The sequence below is a fragment of the Schistocerca americana genome, chromosome 1 (genome assembly GCF_021461395.2).
Source record: "Schistocerca americana isolate TAMUIC-IGC-003095 chromosome 1, iqSchAmer2.1, whole genome shotgun sequence".
In the NCBI taxonomy this organism is placed as follows: domain Eukaryota; kingdom Metazoa; phylum Arthropoda; class Insecta; order Orthoptera; family Acrididae; genus Schistocerca; species Schistocerca americana.
The window spans coordinates 1,090,472,871-1,090,497,116 of NC_060119.1; the positions used below are offsets into that span (position 1 = coordinate 1,090,472,871).

A 24,246-nucleotide genomic window follows, 5' to 3' on the forward strand; every position below is an offset into this window, starting at 1 on the left:
TCGAGCATTCCAGAACGGACCAGCAACATCAATGTGCAAGCGTTGCCAAGGGGAAGTGGCTTTTGGCCATGCAAAGACTTTCCGCGGCGGTGCGGATTGTTGTTCGGCACACGCCATGCAAGAAGAACACATATTCGTAATCGCAGCATCTATTCCGAACCAAGTACAGTGCTGACGAGCAAGTTGTTTCGTTCGCACTATACCCCAATGTCCTTGGTGAAGAAGCCGTAAAACAGAGGACTGTAACGAACGTGGGACCACGACTCTGGACTGATCATTATCAGAACGCAACAACAAAACACCACGTCGAACAAAAAGTCTCTCCCTGTGAGCAAAAAATCTGCGAACCAACGGATCCTCGATCCGAGACTTTGACAAAGGCCATTGCGTAGCAACAAAACGCAAAACAGTAGCAAGGACAGGGTCAGCAGCTGTGGCTGTAGCTACACGACGAAAATCAATCGGAAACGATTCGACCACTTCATCGGTTTCCGAATCAATGAACAGGCAAGCAAGTTCGGAAGAATCGAATGCTTTATCCTCAGCAACAGGCAAACGGGACAACGCATCGGCGTTTCCGTGCTTAGCAGTGGACCGATACAAGATATCGTAGCGGTACTGCGAGAGGAAAATAGACCAGCGAATGAATTTCTGCGCTGTACGCGGAGGGACAGGCTTGTTCGGATGAAAAAGCGACGTCAAAGGTTTGTGGTCTGTGATGATGGTAAAGTGACGACCATACAAGAAATCATGGAACTTAGTAACACCAAACACGAGAGCCAAAGCTTCTTTATCTGCGAGTAATTTCTTTGCGCAGACGAGAGCAATTTGGACGCAAAGGCAATAGGGCGATCATGGGAGCCAACTTTGTGCGCAAGCACAGCACCGATCCCGAAATCCGATGCATCTACCATCAACAAAAGGGGTTTCCGGGGATCGAAAGGCGTGAGGCAAGTAGTAGAAAGCAACGCCGATTTCAACTAGCGAAAGGCGCGTTTGCATTCCGTCGTCCAGACGAACGGAACACCTGTACGGCGTAAGCGATGAAGCGGAGCTGAAATGGAAGAGGCATTGTGCACATTCACTCACACCTGGTGATGCTAAATCGTTTAATGTTCTTGCGACCTCATCACGCAATGCGTGAGGAACATTGCGCGCTCTGAAAAATTTCGGTTGCGCGTTTACTTTCAGTTCCAAATGTGCTTCATAGTTTTTAGCGCAACCTAAGCCCGGTGCAAAAATGTCTGCAAATTCGTCACACAAACGAGAAACATTGTCTGAAGGCACAGCCTGATTCACTGATAGGAGCTGATTTACAATAGACATGTTAAACAACTGAAATAAATCTAAACCAAACAAGTTCACTGCAGAAGAAGAACGAAGAACGTAAAATGACACAAGTTTTGTTTGTCCCTTGTATGTTGCAAGAAGAGTGCACTGTCCTAACACAGGGATCTGCTGTCCTGAATAACTTTTTAACTGAACATTTGCGGCACGCAACGGAGGTTTGCCCAGTTGTTTGTACGTGTCGTGATTGAGCAATGAAACAGCAGCTCCGGTATCGAGCTGGAATGGAATGACCGTGCCATTAAAGTCCAAATCTACAAAAAGTTTATTGTCCTGCTGACGACAAGAGCGACTGTCTCGTGCAATTTGAACAGACACTGGTACAGAATCACTTGCTAATTGACGTGATTTCCGGCGACGTCGACGCACAGTTTTTGTGGGACGAACACAGTCACTGTTAGCGAAAGTGTCACTGGACGAAGTGGAATTAACTACATGAATGTCCATGGGCGAAGGTCCACGAGCCTGAGTGTCCTTGGTTCGATTCCGGCGCGAAGCAAAGGGCCTGGAATGGTTGTGATCGTCTGATCTGAGCTTTTTCTGGCAAACACTTTGAACATGTCCTTTCCTATTGCAGAAAAAGCAAATAGCTTGGCGTGACGGGCAATGTTCACGCGAATGTCTAGTAGCACACCGCGGGCATGATTTCACTGCATTTGTGTGCTGGCGCGGCACACCTGGCTTAGAGCATGGCGGCAGCTGTGCGGACGTGCGCGAGGGCAGTTGACCGGGCCGCGTAGCGCGAGCGCGCCCGGCGGGCCGGTTAATGTTACACACAGCTGGCGAAGTTTCAAAAGATTCCTGAGCACAGTCAAGTGTGTCTTGTCTATCCAATATGTCTATCACTTGTTGAAGGGAGGGATTTAGTAGTTTCAAAATTTGCTCCCGTATGCGAACATCAGAAACGTTCTGTGCAATTGCATCACGCACCATTGTATCTGAATAAGAAAGGCCACAGTCACAGTCAAAGGCACAGTCCCTAGTAAGTCCTTGCAATGTTGCTACCCACTCCCTATTAGTTTGACCGGCCGTACGTTTTGTACGAAAGAACGTATACCTTTTTGCAACCACATTAACTGTTTCTTGGAAATAGGCATCTAAAGCAGACAAAATTTCCTCGTAGGACAGAGTTGCTACGTCGCGGCGGGGAAACAATTTCACTATCACGCGGTAGGTGGACACACCGACACAAGAAAGCAAAAACGGCTGCCGCTCATTACCTTGAATTCTGTAGGCGGCTAGATGGAAGGCGAACTGTCGGGACCATTCTGTCCACGATTCGTGCGCCGGGTTGTAGTTCCTAAAAGGCAGTGCAACTGCGAGTTGTGGCTGCGGTAGCGGTGAAGCGGCGGCTGCCGCATCGGTTTGAATGGCACGTTGACCCTGGACGAGCTGTCCAAGGGCATCCAATAACGCCTGCGTCTGCTGATTCTGCAAGCGATAAAATTCGGACAGTACATCTGGCGAAGCCATGACAAGTAAATGTAAGCAATCAGAAAGAACACTTTAAATCGTCGCCAAATGATGTGTCGACAGAAGTGCCGACACAGTGTTATTTTGAGGGGGCCGATAGGCACGCTATCTAACGCAGACGGGCGTGAATTCTGGAACAAGTTACGTTATGACTGCTATCAAGAAAATACGTAGCTTTGGAATATACTTAACTTTATTTACTCCTGGTGATACATCTCTCTTGACTATACAAATGAGACTCGTAAGATACATGCACTGTTACAATTGGCGCCTTGCTAGGTCGTAGCCATGGACTTAGCAGAAGGCTATTCTAACTGTCTCTCGGCAAATGAGAGGAAGGCTTCGTCCGTATTGTCGCTAGCAATGTCGTCCGTACAACTGGGGCGAGTGCTCTCTCGTATATCGAGACCTGCCTTGTGGTGGCGCTAGGTCTGCGATCACACAATGGCGACACGCGGGTCCGACATGTACTAAATGGACCGCGGCCGATTTAAGCTACCACCTAGCAAGTGTGGTGTCTGGCGGTGACACCACAAAAAGAGTTTCAGCATGATTCTCTGTTTTCTTAAGAAATCACTGACTGAGGAGATTCTCACGTTTCGATAAGAAAGAAACAGCAGATGTTTTTCTATAGTCGTAAAATTTAGACACTTAATACTTTGTCTTTTTAGATGCGGAATACGAGACTCGAAAACAATTATTTGTCCCTGGTCGTCCGTCACTGTTAGGCAACTAGTTCTGTGAATATAAATTTCTAAAGAATTAGTTGTGATTGATAAATGACGAGAGAGATTTGCGTTATCTTTACTTTTATTATTTTTGAGCACGGCACCCATTAAACTTCAAATGTTCACTCAAAAAATACTAAAATGAGTGTGCGTAGTGATTCTTATGCCACAGTAATAACACTTTAAATTATACTTTCATAAAATGGTGGCCGAATGCTTAAATAAGGGATTCACAAAGAGGAGTGTAGATTTTCTGAGTAATGAATTAGAACCGATTTCTGGTATTATCCGCGTCTCCCCACAGAGGAAGAGAATTGAAAGTCCAGAGATTAAAAATTTAAATCGCTGTCTTGCTAAGTATCGCAGAGGACGAGGCGATTGTTTGACCGATTGTTGAGTAATGTTCATCGATGTGGGACCCTTACTAGGTAGGACTGACAGGAGAGATCCAACGAAGAGAACGGGATCGTTTTTTCGGCGCGAGAGCGTTATGGAGATGCTCGAAAAAACTCCAATGGCAGACATTCCAAGAGGGGAATTGTGAATCACGGAGAGATTTACTACTGAAATTTCCAAAGAACACTTTCCGGAAGGAGTCGGACAACATATTACTTCCTCCCACAGACATCTTGCGGAAAGACCACGACGAGAAAATACGAGAAATTAGAGCTAATGCAGAGGCTTACCGATAATCATCGTTCTTCCCACGCGCTTTTCGCGAGTTACGTTGCTTGCGGAGATGACGTAGATGTAAATTCCAATGCTATCGTAAGAAGAATGTAGGTTCAACGATGGAAACGTTAAAGTGAAACGGAAATGCTACAATATTTAAGATTAAACATAACTGAACTGAAGGCAAATATTAAAATTTTGCTGCTAAGTCATCAGACTAATCTCTCCTATTAAAATCATTTACCTGTTAATTTTACTAAATTTGCGTTTTGTGTCGCTTAAAGTATTAAATGTACAAAACTTAAATTTTTTGCTCTCTACTATCCTACAGTTAAATCTACCAGAGTGAGTAGCGCTGTATCAGCTGTCTAAAATACGTTTGAAGCTGTTGAATTAGTAATAACTCAGTAGATGAAAGGCAAGGGGCTTACCCAAAGCAGAAGAACTTGCCACGTGGTCTACCGGACGAAATAGTGTGTTAGCGTATAAACAGAAACGTAATGGTGCGCCTGCCGGCCGGCAACCCATCCAACGGCTTCGCAGTACTTGCCACCTACAACACAGGCGGTATCATGGAAAAATTCGTTCTACAAGACCGCCGAACTGCGTAAACAAACAAATTGTAAGTACACCATCCGACGGTTATTGAGTTTGAGTATAAACGGTTGTGGTATGGTAAGAAGACAACCACCAACGGATGACCAGTTATAGAAAGCCACAGTTGTGTAACGAGGGAGTAGTTTCACGCCGACCTTTTTTTAGAAACTTTTGTTGCCTATAGTACCAAAAATGTCGTGAGGAGATAAACACCCATTCATCGAATTCATTATTTGTAGTACAAAACGACTGCCATCATCGGAAAGTAAAAATTCGTCTATTGGTTCAATAAGTGACCTAAGTACTTTGCTTGATCCACGAGGCAACCAGCCGAATATTCTGCATTTTACGAGTGTACATGGTGCCAAAGTGGTTGATGAAAAGCGTAACAAAATCGACGTTTTTACGGTTGTTTGGTCACAGATTAAATATCTGAACACATCAGTGAACAAACAAATATTTATGCAACGCAAATGAAAATTTTTTCCAAACGTTTGAATCAATGTGTGGCAACAAACAAGGACGAAATAAAACGGATGTTTGGATTGATTTTGTGGGTGTGGTTTATGAAACTTCCATCCATACATTTATATTGGTCCAAGGATGGACTAATTATTCAAACATTCCCGCGAAAGGTAATGAATTAAGATAGTTTTGAAATTATGTTGAGAATGCCGCATTTCGCAGACAATACAAGAGCTGATGCTTTAGATCGACTCTCTACTGAACAAAAATTTTAAAAAGTATTATATTGTTAGACGAATGCATATTTTCGCGGCTATCTGTACTGATAAAATTCCCTCGAGCTTCCAGCCGCGTCAAGTGATTTACAGTCCACGAGCTTCCGGCCGAGTAATCCTCTGCCGTTGTCAAGTGGTGACTGTCTTCTGGTTGCTGCTATCCTCCTTATATAGGCGTGCTACCCTCTGTGACCTCACTGCTGCTCGCTCCAGTTACGTGTTTTCGTTGCGCACCCGCCACGCCCGCTTCAACCTTCCAATGACCGGGTCCAAAACCGTTTTTATTGAGGGTTTGTCACAAATTTTTATCTCGATCGCTCCTTTTATGACGCTATCCGAGAAACTATTATTCGATGTGATAACAGGTGTCTCGTCGAATTCAGTACGATACCTGTTGTCTACTGCAGGGCTTCCCAACGTGTGGTCCGCGGACCCCTTAGGGGTCCGCCGGCTCTTTCTAGGGGGTCCGCGGCCACGTTTCACCAAATCGTGTAAAATAATGAGTAAAATTATTGAATAGAAATGTGAAAATCAATTTCATCACTTTTTTCGTGTGTACTTTTACTTCAGGTCGTATTCCCAAGCAGCCTTTGCGGTTCCTAAGTGAGAACGCATACACAGTTTAGTGCCGGAGAATGCGGCTTCTCTGATCGACTGTTTCGCAACAATACGGGGATTGTTTGTGAGCCGGCTCACGGTGCTAGATGCGCTGAAACCTTTTACGCGTGAGCGGAGCGAGCTTTGTCGACCAATCACAGCGCTCGCTGGCACGTATGCGGCCCCAGGCATCATTAAATGTCAAACTTACTTTGTCAGTACACTACCTATTTCATAAGTCGATTTTTGACCTTCAAGTTGTTTTCATTCATCTATAAATCAAAGACTATTGATACTTCGGGAAAGGGGGGGGGGGGGGTCATTGCGAACATGGCACCTGCATTAAGAAGCTTTCAGTTCCCATGGCTTTCGCTCTGAAATTTAAAGTTACTGTGCTCTTGACTGACTAGGGGTCCGCCATGGTTTTTCGACTACAGAAGGAGTCCGCCAGATGAAAAGGTTGGGAAGCCCTGGTCTAGTGCATACTCTGCTATCATTGATTTCTCAGGGTACCGAATCTCGCTCTCGTTCTACACAGCTCTTTTCAATAGTACGCATTGTTTGTCCGACATAGAACTGTCCACACCCACACGGTAGTTTATATACTCCTGGTATTCTGAGGCCTGCATCGTCTTTTACAGGTCTCATGAGCTGTCGAATTTTTGGTGGAGCTTTGAAGAACAAATTTTATGCCTCTTTATGAGCCGGCTAATCTTTCCTATTACTGAGCCACACAAAGGCAAAAACGCATGCTTCTTCGTGTCCTCCTCGGAATTCTTCTGCTTACATGTTTTCGGAAAGATGGGTTGCGAAATCTGGTTGTTCTCGTATACATTTTCCTAGAATACTTTCTATATGTGGCTCTGTTTCTTGGGCAGGTTTTCAGTATCTGACACTGCTTCCGCTCGATGCACCAAGATCCTCAGAATAGAAAGTTTCTGTGACGGATGGTGATAGCTGTCAGCGTGCAGATATCGGTCCGTGTGGGTAGGTTTTCGGTAAACACTCTGGCTGAGACTCCAACCTGCTCTACGGAGGCCGAGGGCGTCAAGGAACGGCAAGCCAGCATCTGTCTCTACCTCCATCGTGAACTTGATGTTGTCATGGATATTATTAATGTAGTTCAAGAATTCTCCCAGATTTCCACGTCCATGAACCCAGAAACGAACGTGTCGACGACGTACAGATAAAAGCAATTAGAGTTTGCAGGAAGCGTGCCATGGCCGATGTCCTCAAAGTAATCCTTAAACAAGTTGGCTATAACTGGAGCTAATGGCTAATTAGCCATCATATAAAAGATACGATGACGTCTGAAAATGCTAAAATAAATTCACAACAGTGGCGTCAAATACCTGGAAGAGAAGGTCTACGGAATCTTTGATGGGAACGCGCGGGAATAACGACATCACATCAAAGCTGACCATAATATCTCCTTCTCCAAGACGCAAGCATTTGATATGACTGCTTAAATCGTTCGTGTTCTTGAAGGGTTGCACACAGTCACCAGCATGAGAGTACGGAGGCTGGGCAGATGTTTTGGAGTCTAGAAGTCGGCGATCTAATGGTGCTGACGATGGAGTGTGGAGGTGTGTTATTCTTGTGGACCTTTGGAAGGCCACGCATGTGGGAGGTTGAGATGCCCGAGTGAGGATGTTTTTTAATAACATTCTCCTCCAGTGAAGACCTCTTGAATAGCTCCGACGTCTTCCTCATTATTCTGGATGTTGGATCTCTTGATAATTTTATGATGCTGCTAAAACACTACGTGTTGGCGTATCTCTAAGACCGTTGTGAGGACGAATTATAATCAGATAATTTTTGAAACGAAAGAGACATCTACACCGCATCAAATGTTTAAATTTTGTTATGGTAATGGATACTGCTAAGGTTTTCGAATTTGTAGTCACAATTTACTTGATAAAGAAACTATCACACTAACAAATGTTGTGATGAATTTCGTAATTTCAGTAAAGGCCACACATTATGTACCGATAATTGGTGTCGCAGTGCAGGTTTGGCAAGCAAACTCATAACAAAGAATACATATTTGGTTGCCACCACTCGACTGTATCGCAAAGGCATTCCGAAAGAAACTGAAACAACCAAATTGAAACGCGGGGATGTGAGTGCAACAGGGAATAGTCAAGGAATTACGATCCTGAAACGGAAAGACAAAAGAGATGCTTTGGTTCTTTGCATCGAACAATCGAATGAAATGAGAAACAATCAAAAGAGCGATTTATCGAAAAATAAAAATTGTTACTGTATACAATAGGGAAAAACTGCTAATAACCTTTCTGATTAGATGAGAGAGACAGTAAAATGGTATCGAAGGTTAGCATTCGATGTTTCTTTGAACACCGCTGTCATGAATGCATTATTCATATTACAAGATGTAACAAGACGGAAAATGTAACTCAGTTTCGATATAAGAAGAAGCAAACACCAATTCGAAACAAAGGAAAGAAAGGCGCACAAAGCGCGTTAGACAGTGTTTTGAATGTTGCAAGACAAACACAGATACATTCGGGCACGATTCAGCTAGAAAATTAACTATGAAGGTAGTTACGTTTTTTAATACACGTAAATTTAAACCTAATTTTTTAATTGAATGTTTTAATAAACTTCATTTTTTACCAAAGGAAAAGTGCCCTGTCAGACCCTAGGGACTGACTTCGTCCAAACGAAAACTACTCTGCCAGGCCCAGGAGGCTCACGGCGCCAAAAACAATAGTCCACTATCAGTGGCACGGTACTGACAGCGCGCTTAACGTCTTAATGACTCAATGAAGTTGGCGGTAAAATTATAGAAATTTTTGCTTACACAGGGTGGTACCGGCTTCCTTCCCCTGTACCATCTGTGAACGGAGGAGGGAGGAATGGTGGGAGGAGTAACTGAACGTGGTACGATATGTAACCCTTGCCAGACACCGTACACTGGTACAGACAGCCTTCATAAACAACGATTATATGTGGCTCTCGAACACAGTTTTTGTAGATTGATTTCCCATTACCGCTTATGGTTGGCCATACAAACACTCCAATGTCGATTGTGGAAATGTGGTTCTGCCTGCTGGATTCCCGCTTACAGAACTGATATGCGTTCTCACATAATTTATTTTTATTTATTTATTAACCTGATCAGAGTAGGGTTCAAATGGCTCTGAGCGCTATGGGACTTAACATCTGAGGTCATCAGTCCCCTAGACTTAAAATTACTTAAACCTAACTAACCTAAGGACATCACACACATCCATGCCCGAGGCAGGATTCGAACCTGCGACCGTAGCAGCAGCACTCAGATTAGGGCCATCAGGCCCTCTTTCACATCGGACCAGGGTTTCACACATTCTGTACCTTTTTTACTTCATAGTTACGTAAGAAATACCAGTTTTAACGTGACAAATAGTATTAAAATAATATGACTGTCTGAAGCGGCAGTGTGAATAAATTATACTGACTATGAACTAATCGAGTTAATACTGGCAGTACTTGTACTACTGCAGCTGCTGCCACGAATAATTGTAACACTAACAACAAAACTAATGATAATAATGACAATAATGATAGTGACAGACGTAAGAAGAATTTATAAGTGTACGAAACAGATATTTTCTGATAAAGCTAGTTCTGGGGAAAGGAAATTTAAGAAGACTGCATAGGCTAAGAATACTGGGAAATGAGGAAGAATAGGTACCGTATCGTTTCTGAAACGTATGTGTGTTGTCAGATTCCAAATTCTTTTCAAAAATGTCAGCCAATGATGGGTAGAACTTTTTGTACTGGGGAGCAGAAAAATAATTGAACTGACGGAGAAGTTATCCGCCTCTTGTACGTAACTGAACAGAAACAGATAACGCCGCCCGGAGTGGCCGAGCCGTTCTAGGCGCTTGTCCGGAACCGCGCGACCGCTGCGGTCGCAGGTTCGAATCCTGCCTCGGGCATGGATGTGTGTGATGTCCTTAGGGTAGTTAGGATTAAGTAGTTCTAAGTTCTAGAGGACTGATGACCTCAGATGTTAAGTCCCATAGTGCTCAGAACCAAACAGATAACGTGCTGAGTAAGTGGGAAACCGGAACAGCATTTTTCCATAAGTCAACAGTGCCAAACAGCTGACAATAGTGGAATGAACAGCTGACCAGTTAACAAAAGCTACCCAGGCCGTAGCATGCAAACTCGTCAGCGAAAATCGGTTTCCGACCTTCGATTTTCATCTGCCGGAAATTTATTTAATCAGCCTTTACTGTTAGTCATTTAGCCAGAGAAAGCGAGTAATCACAAACTGTTATTCTTAACACGTTATGAACTTGTGCGTTTTACTTGAAACTAACACCATTTAAACTTCATTATGCACTCTTTACAGAAATTAGAACATTACAGTGAGGAATAACTGTTCGAACGCGCTGTAGACAGTTATGCTTATAAGATGGCTGCTCATCCGATGACATCAACAGCATACCTACGTGATAGCTCTCATGCTTGTTCAACCCTATGCCTGGGGTGCACGTGTCAGAGCTTGTGACGCTGGGTTTTAATTGACGGGGCAAAGATCAACAGACGGCTTGTTGAGAGCAGGGATCTCTCTGCAGTGAGTTTTTCTCTACTTTTGTATCTGCACTATATCTTGTTATCTGTTTCTTTCAGAAAGCGGGCAATACTGACGTAATCCACCGTGAACAGCTGCCGCAACGGTTCCGTTACAACCTTAGGTTGGGGAATTCCCGCTCCTTTCGAGTGTCGACAGAGCTATCACATGTTTGTTCACTCCTGAACGGCCTGCTTCTTTAAGCCAGCAGTAAAACCCGTATCAGGTGGACCAGTGTAGTCAGCCAACAATCACACTACGTTTTGCCAGGGGGTCCAGCAATGACGAAATGACGAACAAAAACGTAACACTAAACAATGGTTCAAATGGTTCAAATGGTTCAAATGGCTCTAAGCACTATGGGACTTAACATCTGAGGTCATCAGTCCCCTAGACTTAGAACTACTTGAACCTAACTAATCTAAGGACATCACACACATCCATGCTCGAGGCAGGATTCGAACCTGCGACCGCAGGTTCCATATCGAAGTGACTGAAATTGCAGGATAGCAGGTAAATGTAAGCGCGAGATATGCCATTGCAAATTTGAAAGCCGGTACATTAATAACCGGTGTAACTTCCACAGTGTTGAATTCAAGCATGCAAGCGTGCAAGCATAATGTTGTACAGGTGGTGGATGTCAGTTTGTGGGATGGAGCTCCATGCTTGCTGCTCTTGGTCGTCAATACAGGAGCGGTTAATGCTGGTTGTGGTTGACGCTGGAGCTGTTGCACGAAGATGTCCCTTATATGCTCGAATGGAGACAGATCTGGTGATCGACCAGGCCAAGGGAACATGTCGACACTCTGTAGGACATGTTGGGTTAAAACAGCAGTATGTGGGCGAGCGTTATCTTGTTGGAGAACACCACCTCGAATGCTGTTCATGAATGGCAGCACAACAGGTCGAATCTTCAGATTGACACATAAATTTACCATCAGGATGCGTAGGATAACCGCGAGAGTGCTCCTGCTGTCATACGAAATCTCGCCCCAAACCATGACTCCAGATGTCTAACACGCAGACAGGTTGGATGCAGGTTCTCGTGTGGCCTCCTCCTAAGCAACAGGCTGCCCTTACTGACACCGGGGCAGAACCAGCTATCAGACCTCTACCCTGTCCTCCATCGAACTCTAACTTGACACCACTTAAGTCGCAAATCGGGGTATTTGAAGTCAGTGGAATGGCGTCGGGCTCGGAGATGTCCTTCAATTAACCGATTTGTAACGGTCCATTGTGTGCTGCGGTGCCAACTACTATTCATTTTGCTGCTGCAGATGCAGTACGATCCGTCAGAATTATACACCGAACACTTACGTTCTTCCTCCTCGGTAGTGCCACATGGCCATCCGGAGCCTGGTCTTCTTGCGACACTACATTCCCGTGACCACCGATGCCAGCAATCGTATACAGTGGATACAGTCTTTCGCTAACATCGCAAAAGAAACATCAAGCTTGCTGTAGCTCTATAATACGACCTCGTTCAAACTAAGTGAGGTGTTAATAACGACGCCTTTGTCGCCTGAACGGAATTCTTGACTAGCATCAACTCACTATTTCTTGATTCAAAAAGCTTTGCCAACAGCCGTATGTTTTGTTTCATTTTATTTTATATCTCAAATGCTACCAGTTTCGGCAACTCAATATTGGCATCTTCAGGCCCCTGAATAATAAAGGAGTATACATGTAGTGATATAAGGTTGTACAGTTCAAGTTTACAATTGACAGGTATTCATAATAGCGCTTAAACTTCAAAATAATGGAAATATTATTGTTAAATCAAATTATGTGTACAACCAGCGCAAATATGCTAAAACATACGTATGTGTTTGTTAATAGCATTAAACCAAACCTCTCTGTATATCTACACAATAGATTAAAACTTGTGTACACATTTGTTATTCATAAAACTATTTGACATGACAGATGTACTGGGCAACTAGAATTGCACCACTGTAGCCTCATTGGAGGGTTACGGTTAGGTTGAGGCGTCGCACATATACCATTAGCCGCGTTTTGTCAACTGTAGAGGAAGCTCGCTGTCGTCTTAGACTAGGGAAGAGTCGGGTATGGCTCTTTCAGGTCACCTCGCTTGCATGGTTCTGGAGGCAGGTGGTTGGGGCCTTGGTCAACGGGAAAATTCGAGCCGCCATTCTATAAAACCACCAGCATTCGGTTGTTCGGTCTCATTTTTCTCTCAGTTTTTCGCAGTCCGTAGTTTAGTTAGCGACCGTCCACGGTCCGTCTCAACCGACGACGACGTGTCTACCTGTAAGTTGCTTCTATTAGGTGAGTCGTCCCGTCCTTACTCTCCTTTGCGGGAAACTACATCGTTTCCAGTCGGGTTACGCCCTGCCTAAAGACACTCCTAGGGTGACTAGCTGCAGTAAAGCAATGTGCTACATCTGTGTTTGCTTTATAATGCGTGCGTGTAATTTCGGGACACCTTTTACGCAGAGCTAGGTACTAAGGTAAAAATATTAATCTTGGTTCTGGCAGCCGAATGATGTACTCCTTGCTAAACTCGGTAATACATTTCTGATATTTGTTTTTCAACGACACATATTACTAGCGAACCCGATAACGCTTTGCAATTGTAGTGCTTTACAATTATTAAATGTGGGAATTGGATATACATCATTAACCCCTTCCCACCTTACTCCCTCAATTTCCTCTTCTTCCCTCTCTCTGCCCATCTCCTCCTTCCGCCCCTCTACGTCCATTTCGTCCCCTCCTACTCTCTGTCCATTTCCTCATCTTCCCTCTCTCAGACCTAGAGCCATGTTTATTGTTAATGAAAAAGAACCCTTGATTGAGAATTGAAGTCGCTTACAATAATTGGGTAAATCGGTTGGTTTCGTTGGTATTCAGAGTACGAGAGACACCTCTCCAGCCTCTGGATCTCTCAGAACAGTAACTTCAATAACAGCAGTCGACTTCGTTTTAATCTCGGGAAAAATTACGGCTGTAGTTTCCCCTTGCTTTCAGCCGTTCGCAGTACCAGCACAGCAAGGCCGTTTTCGTTAGTGTTACAAGGCCAGATCAGTCAATCATCCAGACTGCTGCCCCTGCAACTACTAAAAAGGCTGCTGCCCCTCTTCAGGAACCACACGTTTGTCTGCCCTCTCAACAGATACCCCTCCGTTGTGGTTGCACCTACGGTGCGGCCATCTGTATCGCTGAGGCACGCTAGCCTCCCCACCAACGGCAAGGTCAATGATTCATGGGGGGGGGGGGGGGGGTTGTAGGGATATGAAATGGAATGATTACATAGGTTCAGTCATGGGTAAAGCAGGTGGTAGACTTCAGTTTATTGGTAGAATACTGGGGAAGAGCAATCAGTCTACTTAGGAGATTGCTTACAGATCACTCAAGCGACCGATTCTAGAATATTGCTCGGGTGTTTGGGACCAGTACCAAATAGGACTAATAGGGGATATTGAACGCATACAGAGAAGGGCACCGTGAATGGTCATATGTTCGTTTAATCCGTGGGAGAGTCTCACAGAAATGCTGAAGGAACTGAATTGGAAGACTCTTGAAGAAAGACGTAAAGTATTCCGAGATAGTCTATTAATAACATTTCAAGAACCGGCTTTATATGATGACGTCAAGAATATACTACAACCCTACAAGCATCGCTCAGAGGGGGATCGTGAGGATAAGAGTAGAATAATTATTGCACAGAGGCATTCAAACAATTATTCTTCCCGCGCTCCATATGTGAATGGAACAGGAAGAAACCCTGATAACCGATACAGTGGGACGTACGGTGTGTCGCGCACCTCATGGTTGTTTGCAGAGTATAGATGTGGATGTAAATGTAGATACGATTACAATCGGTAAAGTTGCAGGACACTATCCTCACCTGCAAGTAGCAAAAGAAATCCGAAGTGCCTGTGCAAGGGATAAAGTACACTACTGGCCATCAAAATCGCTACACAACGAAGATTACGTGCTACAGACGCGACATTTAACCGACAGGAAGAAGATCCTGTGATATGCAAATGATTAGATTTTCAGAGCATTCACACAAGGTTGGCGCCGGTGGGGACACCTACAACGTGCTGACATGAGGAAAGTTTCCAACCGATTTCTCATTCACAAACAGCAGTTGACCGGCGTTGCCTGGTAAAACGTTGTTGTGATGCCTCGTGTCAGGAGGAGAGATGCGTACCATCACGTTTCTGACTATGATAAAGGTGGGATTGTAGCCTATGGCGACTGCAGTTTATCGTATCGCGACATTGCTGCTCGCGTTGGTCGAGATCCAGTGACTGTTAGCAGAATATGGAATCGGTGGGTTGAGGAGGGTAATACGGAACGCCGTACTGGATCCCAACGGCCTCGTATCTCTAGCAATCGAGATGACAGGCATCTTATCCGCATGGCTGTAACGGATCGTGCAGCCACGTCTCGATCCCTGAGTCAACAGATGGGGACGTTAACAAGGCAACAACCACCTGCACGACCAGTCCGATGACGTTCGCAGCAGCTTGGACTATCAGCTCGGAGACCATGGCTGCGATTACCCTTAACGCTGCATCACAGACAGGAGCGCCTGCGATGGTGTACTCAACGAGGAACCTGGGTGCACGAATGGCAAAACGTCATTTTTTCGGATGAATAGAGGTTGTGTTTACAGCATCATGATGGTCGAATCCGTGTTTGGCGACACCGCGGTGAACGCACATTGGAAGCGTGTATTCGTCATCGCCATACTGGCGTATCACCCGGCGTCATGGTATGGGGTGCCATTGGTTACACGTCTCGGTCACCTCTTGTTCGCATTGACGGTGCTTTGAACAGTGGACGTTACATTTCAGATGTGTTACGACCCGTGACTCTACCCTTCATTCGATCTCTGCGAAACCCTACATTTTAGCAGGATAATGCACGACCGCATGTTGCAGGTCCTGTACGGGCCTTTCTGGATACAGAAAATGTTCGACTGCTGCCCTGGCCAGCACACTCTCCAGATCTCTCACCAATTGAAAACGTCTGGTCAATGGTGGCCGAGCAACTGTCTCGTCACAATACGCCAGTCACTACTCTTGATGAACTGTGGTATCGTGTTGAAGCTGCATGGTCAGCTGTACCTGTACACGCCATCCAAGCTCTGTTTGAGTCAATGACCAGGCGTATCAAGGACGTTATTACGGCCAGAGGTGGTTGTTCTGGGTACTGATTTCTCAGGATCTATGCACCCAAATTGCGTGAAATTGTAATCACATGTCTGTTCTAGTATAATATATTTGTCCAATGAATACCCGTTTATCATCTGCATTTCTTCTTGGCGTAGCAATTTTAATGGCCAGCTGTGTATTTAATCATATTAACTGCACTTCAAGTAATTTCACTTGCACCTCTTCGTCAGTTACTAGCGACACACAACCGATTCTACCTGCTCCACCCCCCACCCAACTGGAACATGTGGCGGTTAGTTTAGGAGTCTCATTCTGGAAATTGTGTTACATGTAAAAGTTGCTGCAAAGCCTTGCATGTAGTGAGCAGGTGTTTTCGTTGTGGCGCCGCAGTGCCGGTCGACGGGCGCGTGCATCAGCTGGTTCTTCGTGTGCGACGGTCGGCGCGACTGCGCGGACGGCTCGGACGAGGAGTGCAACGCGGCAGAGGGCAACGGCTGCCCGCCTCTCGCCTTCCGCTGCGGCTCGGGCGGCACCTGCGTGTCGCGGGCTGCGCGCTGCGACGGCAACAGGGACTGCCCGCTGGGCGAGGACGAGCTGGGCTGCTCCCAGAGGACGGGTAAGCGGGGCTCTGCAGGCTGCGTGGCGACGCTGCGGCGTCCACCAGCCTCACTCTCTTTCCACTAGGGCGATCAACACTTTCTGATTTCCCGGGATCTCCCCTATTAGAGCTGTTATTTTTGTAATACTCCCGGCTCCCTTATTGACTGCCTGTTTCCTTTCCACTAGGGCGATCAACACTTTCTGATTTCCCGGGATCTCCCCTATTAGAGCTGTTATTTTTGTAGTACTCCCGGCTCCCTTATTGACTGCCTGTTTCTCCTGAAAATTTCGTCAGTGTTCACTGTAACAAATATTAATCACGATGTTAATCACACGAAGAAATATCGATAGTAAAAATTCTCTGATCGATAGATCTTGCAGGTCCAGAAGGAGATTTTCACTCTGCAGCGTAGTGTGCGCTGATATGAAACTTCCTGGCAGATTAAAACTGTGTGCTGGACTGAGAATCGAAATCGGGACCTTTGCCTTTCGCGGGCAAGTGCTCTACCAACGGAGCTACCGAAGCACGACTCACGCCCCATCCTCACAGCTTTGCTTCAACCAGTCCCAGTTTGGAAGGTAGGAGACGAGGTACTGGCAGAAGTAAAGCTGTGAGGACGGGGCGTGAGTCGTGCTCGGGTAGCTCCGTTGGTAAAGCACTCGCCCGCGAAAGGTAAAGGTCCCGAGTTCGAGTCTCGGTCCGGCACACAGTTTTAATCTGCCAGGAAGTTTCATATCAGCGCACACTCCGCTGCAGAGTGAAAATCTCATTCTGGAAACATCCCCCAGGCTGTGGCTAAGCCATGTCTCCGCAATATCCTTTCTTTCAGCAGTGTTAGTTCTGCAAGGTTCGCAGGAGAGCTTCTGTTAAGTTTGGAGGGTAGGAGACGAGGTACTGGCAGAAGTAAAGCTGTGAGGACGGGGCGTGTGTCGTGCTTGGGCAACTCAGTTGGTAGAGCACTTGCCCGCTAAAGGCAAAGGTCCCGAGTTCGAGTCTCGGTCCGGCACACAGTTTTAATCTGCCAGGAAGTTTCAGATCTTACAGGTTCTCGTATAAAAATCGATATTATGTCGACATATAGTAGTTTTTTGTTGGTGCTCCTACAAAAGGAAGACAACTTGGTTCAAGAAAATGTAAGGAGCGATGAAACAATGATGTGGCCTATATGTGTAGATGGGCTGTGACAGGGGGAATATTTACTTGTTTGTCAGTTAGTACTGGTCACCCAGGGATGCAGGAGCATTTAAAAGCCGTTCATGCAGTTTGGCATTATCTGCTGTGAATTGAGCTAACTGCTCTAATAAGGACTGTACAGTTTTCTGGGTGACATCCTCTCCCCCTGGTGCGTTTTACTCTGTTTTATCCAATACACAAGAAAAAAATAACAGATGGAACAAAAGGGGAACAGTAAAAGAATAGCTAACTGTAATACTGTAAAATTACTTTCGCCAGTCGAAGTCATCACACCGCCTGGCATAATACTCATACTTCGGCATGTAGAATACGTCACTGGAACTGATTCTTTGCAGTGCATTTTTGACTCTTAGAATTCCTCTGCCTTCGTATTTATAGGACACGGCCCCCTGTGTCTTCTTACTACTTCGCAAGCTGAAGACAGTCGTGAAAGGACGACGTTTCGTCTGCACTGAAGAGATAGAAAAGGGAAATATTGTGTGGCTAGGGCGTCCCGTCGGGTAGACCGTTCGGCCGGTGCAAGTCTTTAGAGTTGACGCCACTTCGGCGACTTGCGAGTCGATGGGGACGAAATGATCATGATAAGTACAACACAACACCCAGTCCCTGAGCAGAGAAAATCTCCGACCCAGCCGGGAAACGAACCCGGGCCGTTAGGTATGAATTCCGTCGCGCTGACCACTCAGCTACCAGGGGCGGACACTGAAGAGATGAGAATCGCTGAACTAAACACCATACTGATAACAGCATTCCGGAAATGCTTCAAAAGTAGGTAAAAATGATGACACTTGGATTTATATCTCACGTAGAGTACTTTGAAGAGGATAACATTAATGTCGGTGAAGATTTAAAGACTTACAGAAAAATACGAAAGTTATTTTTTGAATTTCGTATAATGTGATTGAGACTTCAAAACTCATAATATAGCTGTACGACCTTGCAGGCAAATACCAACCAAAAACATTTTCTTAAAATTATAACTACTTCTGCAGTTCACATCAAGTGACATACGGCATGAGCTACTCCCGGTGTACGTCACTTCTAAGAGATGAGCATAACAATATGGCCTGATAACCTATGTGAGAGAGACAATTTTTTATTTTAATTTACAGATCGAAGTCTAATTTAAACGCAGCAGTACTTTACTGTGATGGTAGTGTGTCTCTTAAGAGTTACCGATTTTTCGGTGTTCCTATTGGCGCCGGCTAATTGAGAAAATGCCATCTCAGTACTAACCCTGCCCTGTACAGTTAGCTCCTTCTAGACGTACCAGCAAATCGTGATGCCCCTGCCAGACGATCACCGTGCGGTTTGCCTCCAGACGCCGCGTTGCCTGTCTGTCACCGCAGGTCATCAGTGTCACTGTCCGCCCCCGGTAGCTGAGTGGTGCCGGCACGGTAGCTCAGGGTGTTCGGTCAGAGGGCTGGCTGCCCTCTGTAATAAAAGAACTGAGTTCATCGATCAACAACGAACTTAAACGGGTGTCTTACGACATCCGCGCCAAGCAGATGCAGCGAACGAAAGCGAGCAAAATGAGACTAAAAAAAAAAGAAAGCGGAACAGACTGTCAATCTTAAGGGTCCGGGTTCGATTCCCGGCTAGTTCGGAGATTTTCTCTGCTCAGAGACTGGGTGTTGTGTTGTCTTAATCATCATCATTTCATCCCCATCGACGCTCAAGTCGCCGCAGTGGCGTCAACTTGAAAGACTTGTACCGGGCGAACGGTATACCCGACGGGAGGCCCTAGCCACACGACATTATTATTATCAGTGTTACTGAGTCGCTCCTGGATTTCTGATCACTCTTCGTGTCCTGCTATTCCTGTTAACACATATCGGCCAGCCAAAATGGGATAGACTTCTTTACGGCCGCTTTATCGAGCAGCGCATAAAATTCCGCATTGAAATATCCACTCACGTATGTGACAAACGTCATGGCATACTTCCTGATATCGGGTCGGACCTACTTTTGCCCGGCGTAGTGCAGCAACGCGACGTGGAATGGACTCAACAAGTCGCTGGAAGTCCCCTGCAGGAATACTGAGTCATGCTGCCCCTACAGCCGTCCATAATTGCGAAAGTGTTGCTGGTACAGGATTTTGAGCACGAACTTAACTTTCGATTGTGTCCCATAAATGCCAAATGGATTCACGTCGAGCGATCTGAGGGGCCAAAACATTTGCTCGAATTGTCCAAAATCTTCTTCAAACTAATTGCGAGCAATTGTGGACCATCCATAAAAATTCCATCGTTGTTTGGGAACAGGTAGCCGAACGTAACCATTTCCAGTCATTGATCGGTCGAGTTGGACCAGAGGATCCAGTCCCTTCCATGTGAACACAACCCACACCATCGTGGGCCCACCGCCAGCTTGCACAATGCCTTTTTGACAATTTGTATCCATGGCTTCCTGGTGCCACACTCGAAAGCCACCATCAGCTCTTAAGAGCTGAAATCGGGACTCGTCTGACCAGGCCACAGTTTTCTCGTCAACTGGGATCCAACCGGTATGGTACGAGCCCAGGAGAGACGCTACAGGCGATGTCGTCCTGTTAGCGAGGGCACTCGCGTCGGTCGTCTGCTGTTATAACTCATTAACGTCAAATTTCGCCGCAGCGTCCTAACGGATACGTTCGTCGTGCGTCCCACACTGCTTTCTGCGTAATGTTGCTTGTCTGTTACCACTGACAGCTCTACGGGAACGCCGCTGCTCTCGGTAGTTAAGTGAAGACCGTCGGCTACGGGGTTGTCCGTGGCGAGAGGTAATGCCTGAAATTCCGTTTCCTCGGCACACTTCTCGCAATATTGAGTTCACTAACGATTTCCGAAGTGGAATGTCCCGTGCGTCTAGCTCCAACAACCATTCCGCGTTCAAAATCTCTTAATTCCCATCGTGCGGCCATAATCACGTTGGAAACCTTTCCACATGAATGACCTGAGTACAAATGACAGCTGCGCCAATGCACTACCCTTTTACACCTTGAGCATGCGATGTTACAGTCATCTGTATATGTGCTTATCGATATGGTTCAAATGGCTCTGAGCACTATGGGACTTAACTGCTGAGGTCATCAGTCCCCTAGAACTTAGAACTACTTAAACCTAACTAACCTAAGGGCCTCACACACATCCATGCTCGAGGCAGGATTCGAACCTGCGACCGTAGCGGTCGCGCAGGTCCAGACTGAAGCGCCTAGAACCACATGGCCACACCGGCCTGCGCTTATCGATATCCCATAACTTCTGTCACCTCAGTGTATTAATTTGTTGATAGTGGAAAATAAACCGACGTTGTCCGTCGACGCCGGGCGTCGCGTTTAATACGTGAGGCAGGCCACCTACCAGAAAACGTGGCGCGGATCTTACGCGTGTCGTGGCAAGAAGCATGCGTCTAACCTGCAACAAATACCTCCTGAGGGAGCATTGCCTACCACACTGACGCCACGTCACTGTCGCGTCACTGCCAGATGAATGTGGCGTGCTCCACATTTGCCACTTTTGATGCGGTAGTATTTTGAGGATTTAAGGTTGTTACCAGACCTGGTAGGGGATATAAGGGGCGCGCACAGCGTCAGTATTGAATGACCATTGTGTAGGACACCTACATACTTCTGTGAGACAGCGTTATCTGCATTTGAGAAGAATTTGAAAGAGTCTTCCTTTGGGTCTCGACGTGACCTACTGGTCGAATCGTGCAATATCCAGATTTGAGAGGCATTCCGATGTTACAGTGGTCCAATGTTGGATTGTATGGGAACGTGAAGTGAGGCATACACATCGTCAATGTTCTGGTCGACTACAACAGACCACTATAAGGGATGATCGCCGTATTTTGTCCAAGGCACGACGTAATCACTTCAGATTTGCGACTGCCGTACGAGAACAATGGACTGCCTGCGATATTCTGTGTCATCCCGTACCATGGCCGGAGATTCGCAGCAACCGGACAAGAGAACTACTGTCCTTTGCGTAGGCTGCCGTCGAGACGACGACACAAGCTGCTGCCTTTGGAATAGTGCAGTGACTGGGAAGGATGGGCTGTTGATGACTAGCACCGTATTACGATCAGTGACGAATCGCAGTTCTGTACTGCCTCGGATGATCAGCATCGGCGTGTATGATGGCGACCTGGGGAAAGGTCCCATTCTTCCAATGTTTTGGCAAGGCGCAGAGCTGTTACTCCTGCGTCATAGTGTGGGGTGGCATCGAGTATCACTTGAGGTCACGGCAGGTAGTGATTAATGCACTCGAACAGCACAACGGTACGTCTCGGACATCCTGTGTCCCCACCTGTTACCTCTCGTGCGACAATATCGTGGAGCCATTTTCCAGCGAGACAATGCTTGTCCACACGTGACACGTGTCTCTATGACCTGTCTGCGTGGTGCTCTCGTGGCCAGCAAGATCCCCAGATCTGGCTCCGGTAGAACATGTTTGGGACCAGATCGGACGTCAGCTCGGTGCCAATTTCGAGGATATCAAGGACCAGTTACGGCTGCTATAGGCCAGCTTGCCACAGGGGAATACGCAGCGGCTTCATGGCATCCTTGTCAGCCGAATCAGAGCACGCATCAAGGGGGCAAAGAGGCTGCAGCGTCATACTGATAAGTGGGCCATACTGCCGAGTTATTTGGTAATTTTGCTCGATTTGGTAATCAACGAAATTACAAAACATACCCTCTCAAGGTGACAGGGGTTAAATAGAGGAAGCGGAAGGCTGCTTACAATTTGTACAGAAACCAGATGGCAGTTACAAGAGTCGAGGGGCATGAAAGGGAAGCAGTGGTTGAGAAGGGAGTGAGACAGGTTTGTAGCCTATCTCCGATGTTATTCAATCTGTATATTGAGCAAGCAGTAAAGGAAACAAAAGAAAAATCTGGAGTAGGAATTAAAATCCATGGAGAACAAATAAAAACTTTGAGGTTTTCCAGCGACATTGCAATTCTGTCAGAGACAGCAAAGTACCTGGAAGAGCAGATGAACGGAATGGTTCAAATGGCTCTGAGCACTATGGGACTTCTGTGGTCAAAAGTCCCCTGGAACTTAGAACTACTTAAACCTAACTCTAACCTAAGGACATCACACACATCCATGCCCGAGGCAGGATTCGAACCTGCGACTGTAGCGGTCGCGCGGTTCCAGACTGTAGTGCCTAGAACCGCTCGGCCACACCGGCCGGCGGAACGGAATGGACAGTGTCTTGAAAGCAGGGTGTAAGGTGAGCATCGTCAAAAGCAAAACGAGTATAATGGAAAGTAGTCGAATTAAATCAGGTGATGCTTATGAAATTAGATTAGGAAACGAGACACTTAAAGTAGTAGATGGGTATTTGGGGAGCAAAATAACTGATGATGGTCGAAGTAGAGAGGATATAAAATGTAGACTGGCAATGGCAAGAAAAGCGTTTCTGAAGAAGAAGAATTTGTTAACATCGAATATAGATTTAAATGTCAGGATGTCTTTTCTAAAACTATTTGTATGGATTGTAGCCACGTAAGGAATCGAAACATGGACGATAAATAGTGTAGACAAGAAGAGAGGGTAGATCACGTAACTAATGATTACGTACTGAATAAAATTAAGGAGAAGAGAAATTTGTGGCACAGCTTGACTAGAAGAAGGAATTTGTTGGTAGGGCACGTTCTGAGGCATCAAGGGATCATCAATTTAATATTGGAGGGAAGTGCAGAGGGTAAAAATCGTAGAGGGAGACCAAGGCATGAATACACTCAACAGATTCACAAGGATGTAGGTTGCAGTAGTTACTCGGACATGAAGAAGCTTGCACAGATAAAGTAGCATGGAGATCAGCATCAGACCAGTCTCTGGTCTGAAGACCATAACAACAACATCCTCTCAACCCTCCTAAGTCCCATCTGTTTTTCTCTTTTCCTTCTGGGCTCTTCACCGTTGCTGACAGACGATGTAATTTATTTGTGGACAATGAAGTGTAGCTAAATAAAAGTTTGCAATGCGGTTTTCCGTAAAAAAGTTTGTAAACATTTCTACTCGTTTGCTGGGTGTAATAGGATATCAAATCTTGTCGGTACATAGCTCTATACATATTTTGTTCTGTTCAAGAGAATACTTCAGTTTATCTATTTGTAGGCCTTTTTTGGTTTCATACATTTTGATGTGAGTTGTCAGTAAGGTTGTCTACATTGTGCTGCAGTATAAGTTAGCATATACACCATAACGACTCCACATAGAGTTGTGCAATACTCTAATTGCTTGAACTACGACATTCATTTCATTCACAATACATATTATTGAAGTTTCCAACACCCGGAACCTCGACACTAAAATACCAAAAGAACATCTAAGAACATTCTTCCCCTAGATAAGCTGTAATTCAGAACGCGCCTTTCGTTATTTAATTGTCTACGAGGACATGGTCTCATTATGTATTTTGTGGACGAAAAACTTCATCCGCGGCAAAATAATAACGAAATTGGCATCCTTCTTGCGGCAAAAGCTTAGGTTCCGGAAGCGGAAGCTCACCTCCAAACAATGTCTTACCGAAGGAACTTTCTTTCAATACTCTCCCGTCACTGTTGCGGTCATAC

At 45.7% G+C, this 24,246-nt stretch overlaps 1 protein-coding gene across 1 annotated transcript in view; it reads left to right on the forward strand.

Annotated features, from left to right (window-relative positions):
- LOC124617943 (mucin-6) overlaps positions 1 to 24,246 on the forward strand; it is a 441,809-nt gene that overhangs the window by 347,539 nt on the left and 70,024 nt on the right. Inside the window, exon 6 of the mRNA XM_047145304.1 lies at positions 16,277 to 16,502. Within this exon, the coding sequence (XP_047001260.1) occupies positions 16,277 to 16,502 (226 nt within the window). The remainder of the gene's footprint in view (positions 1 to 16,276; positions 16,503 to 24,246) is intronic.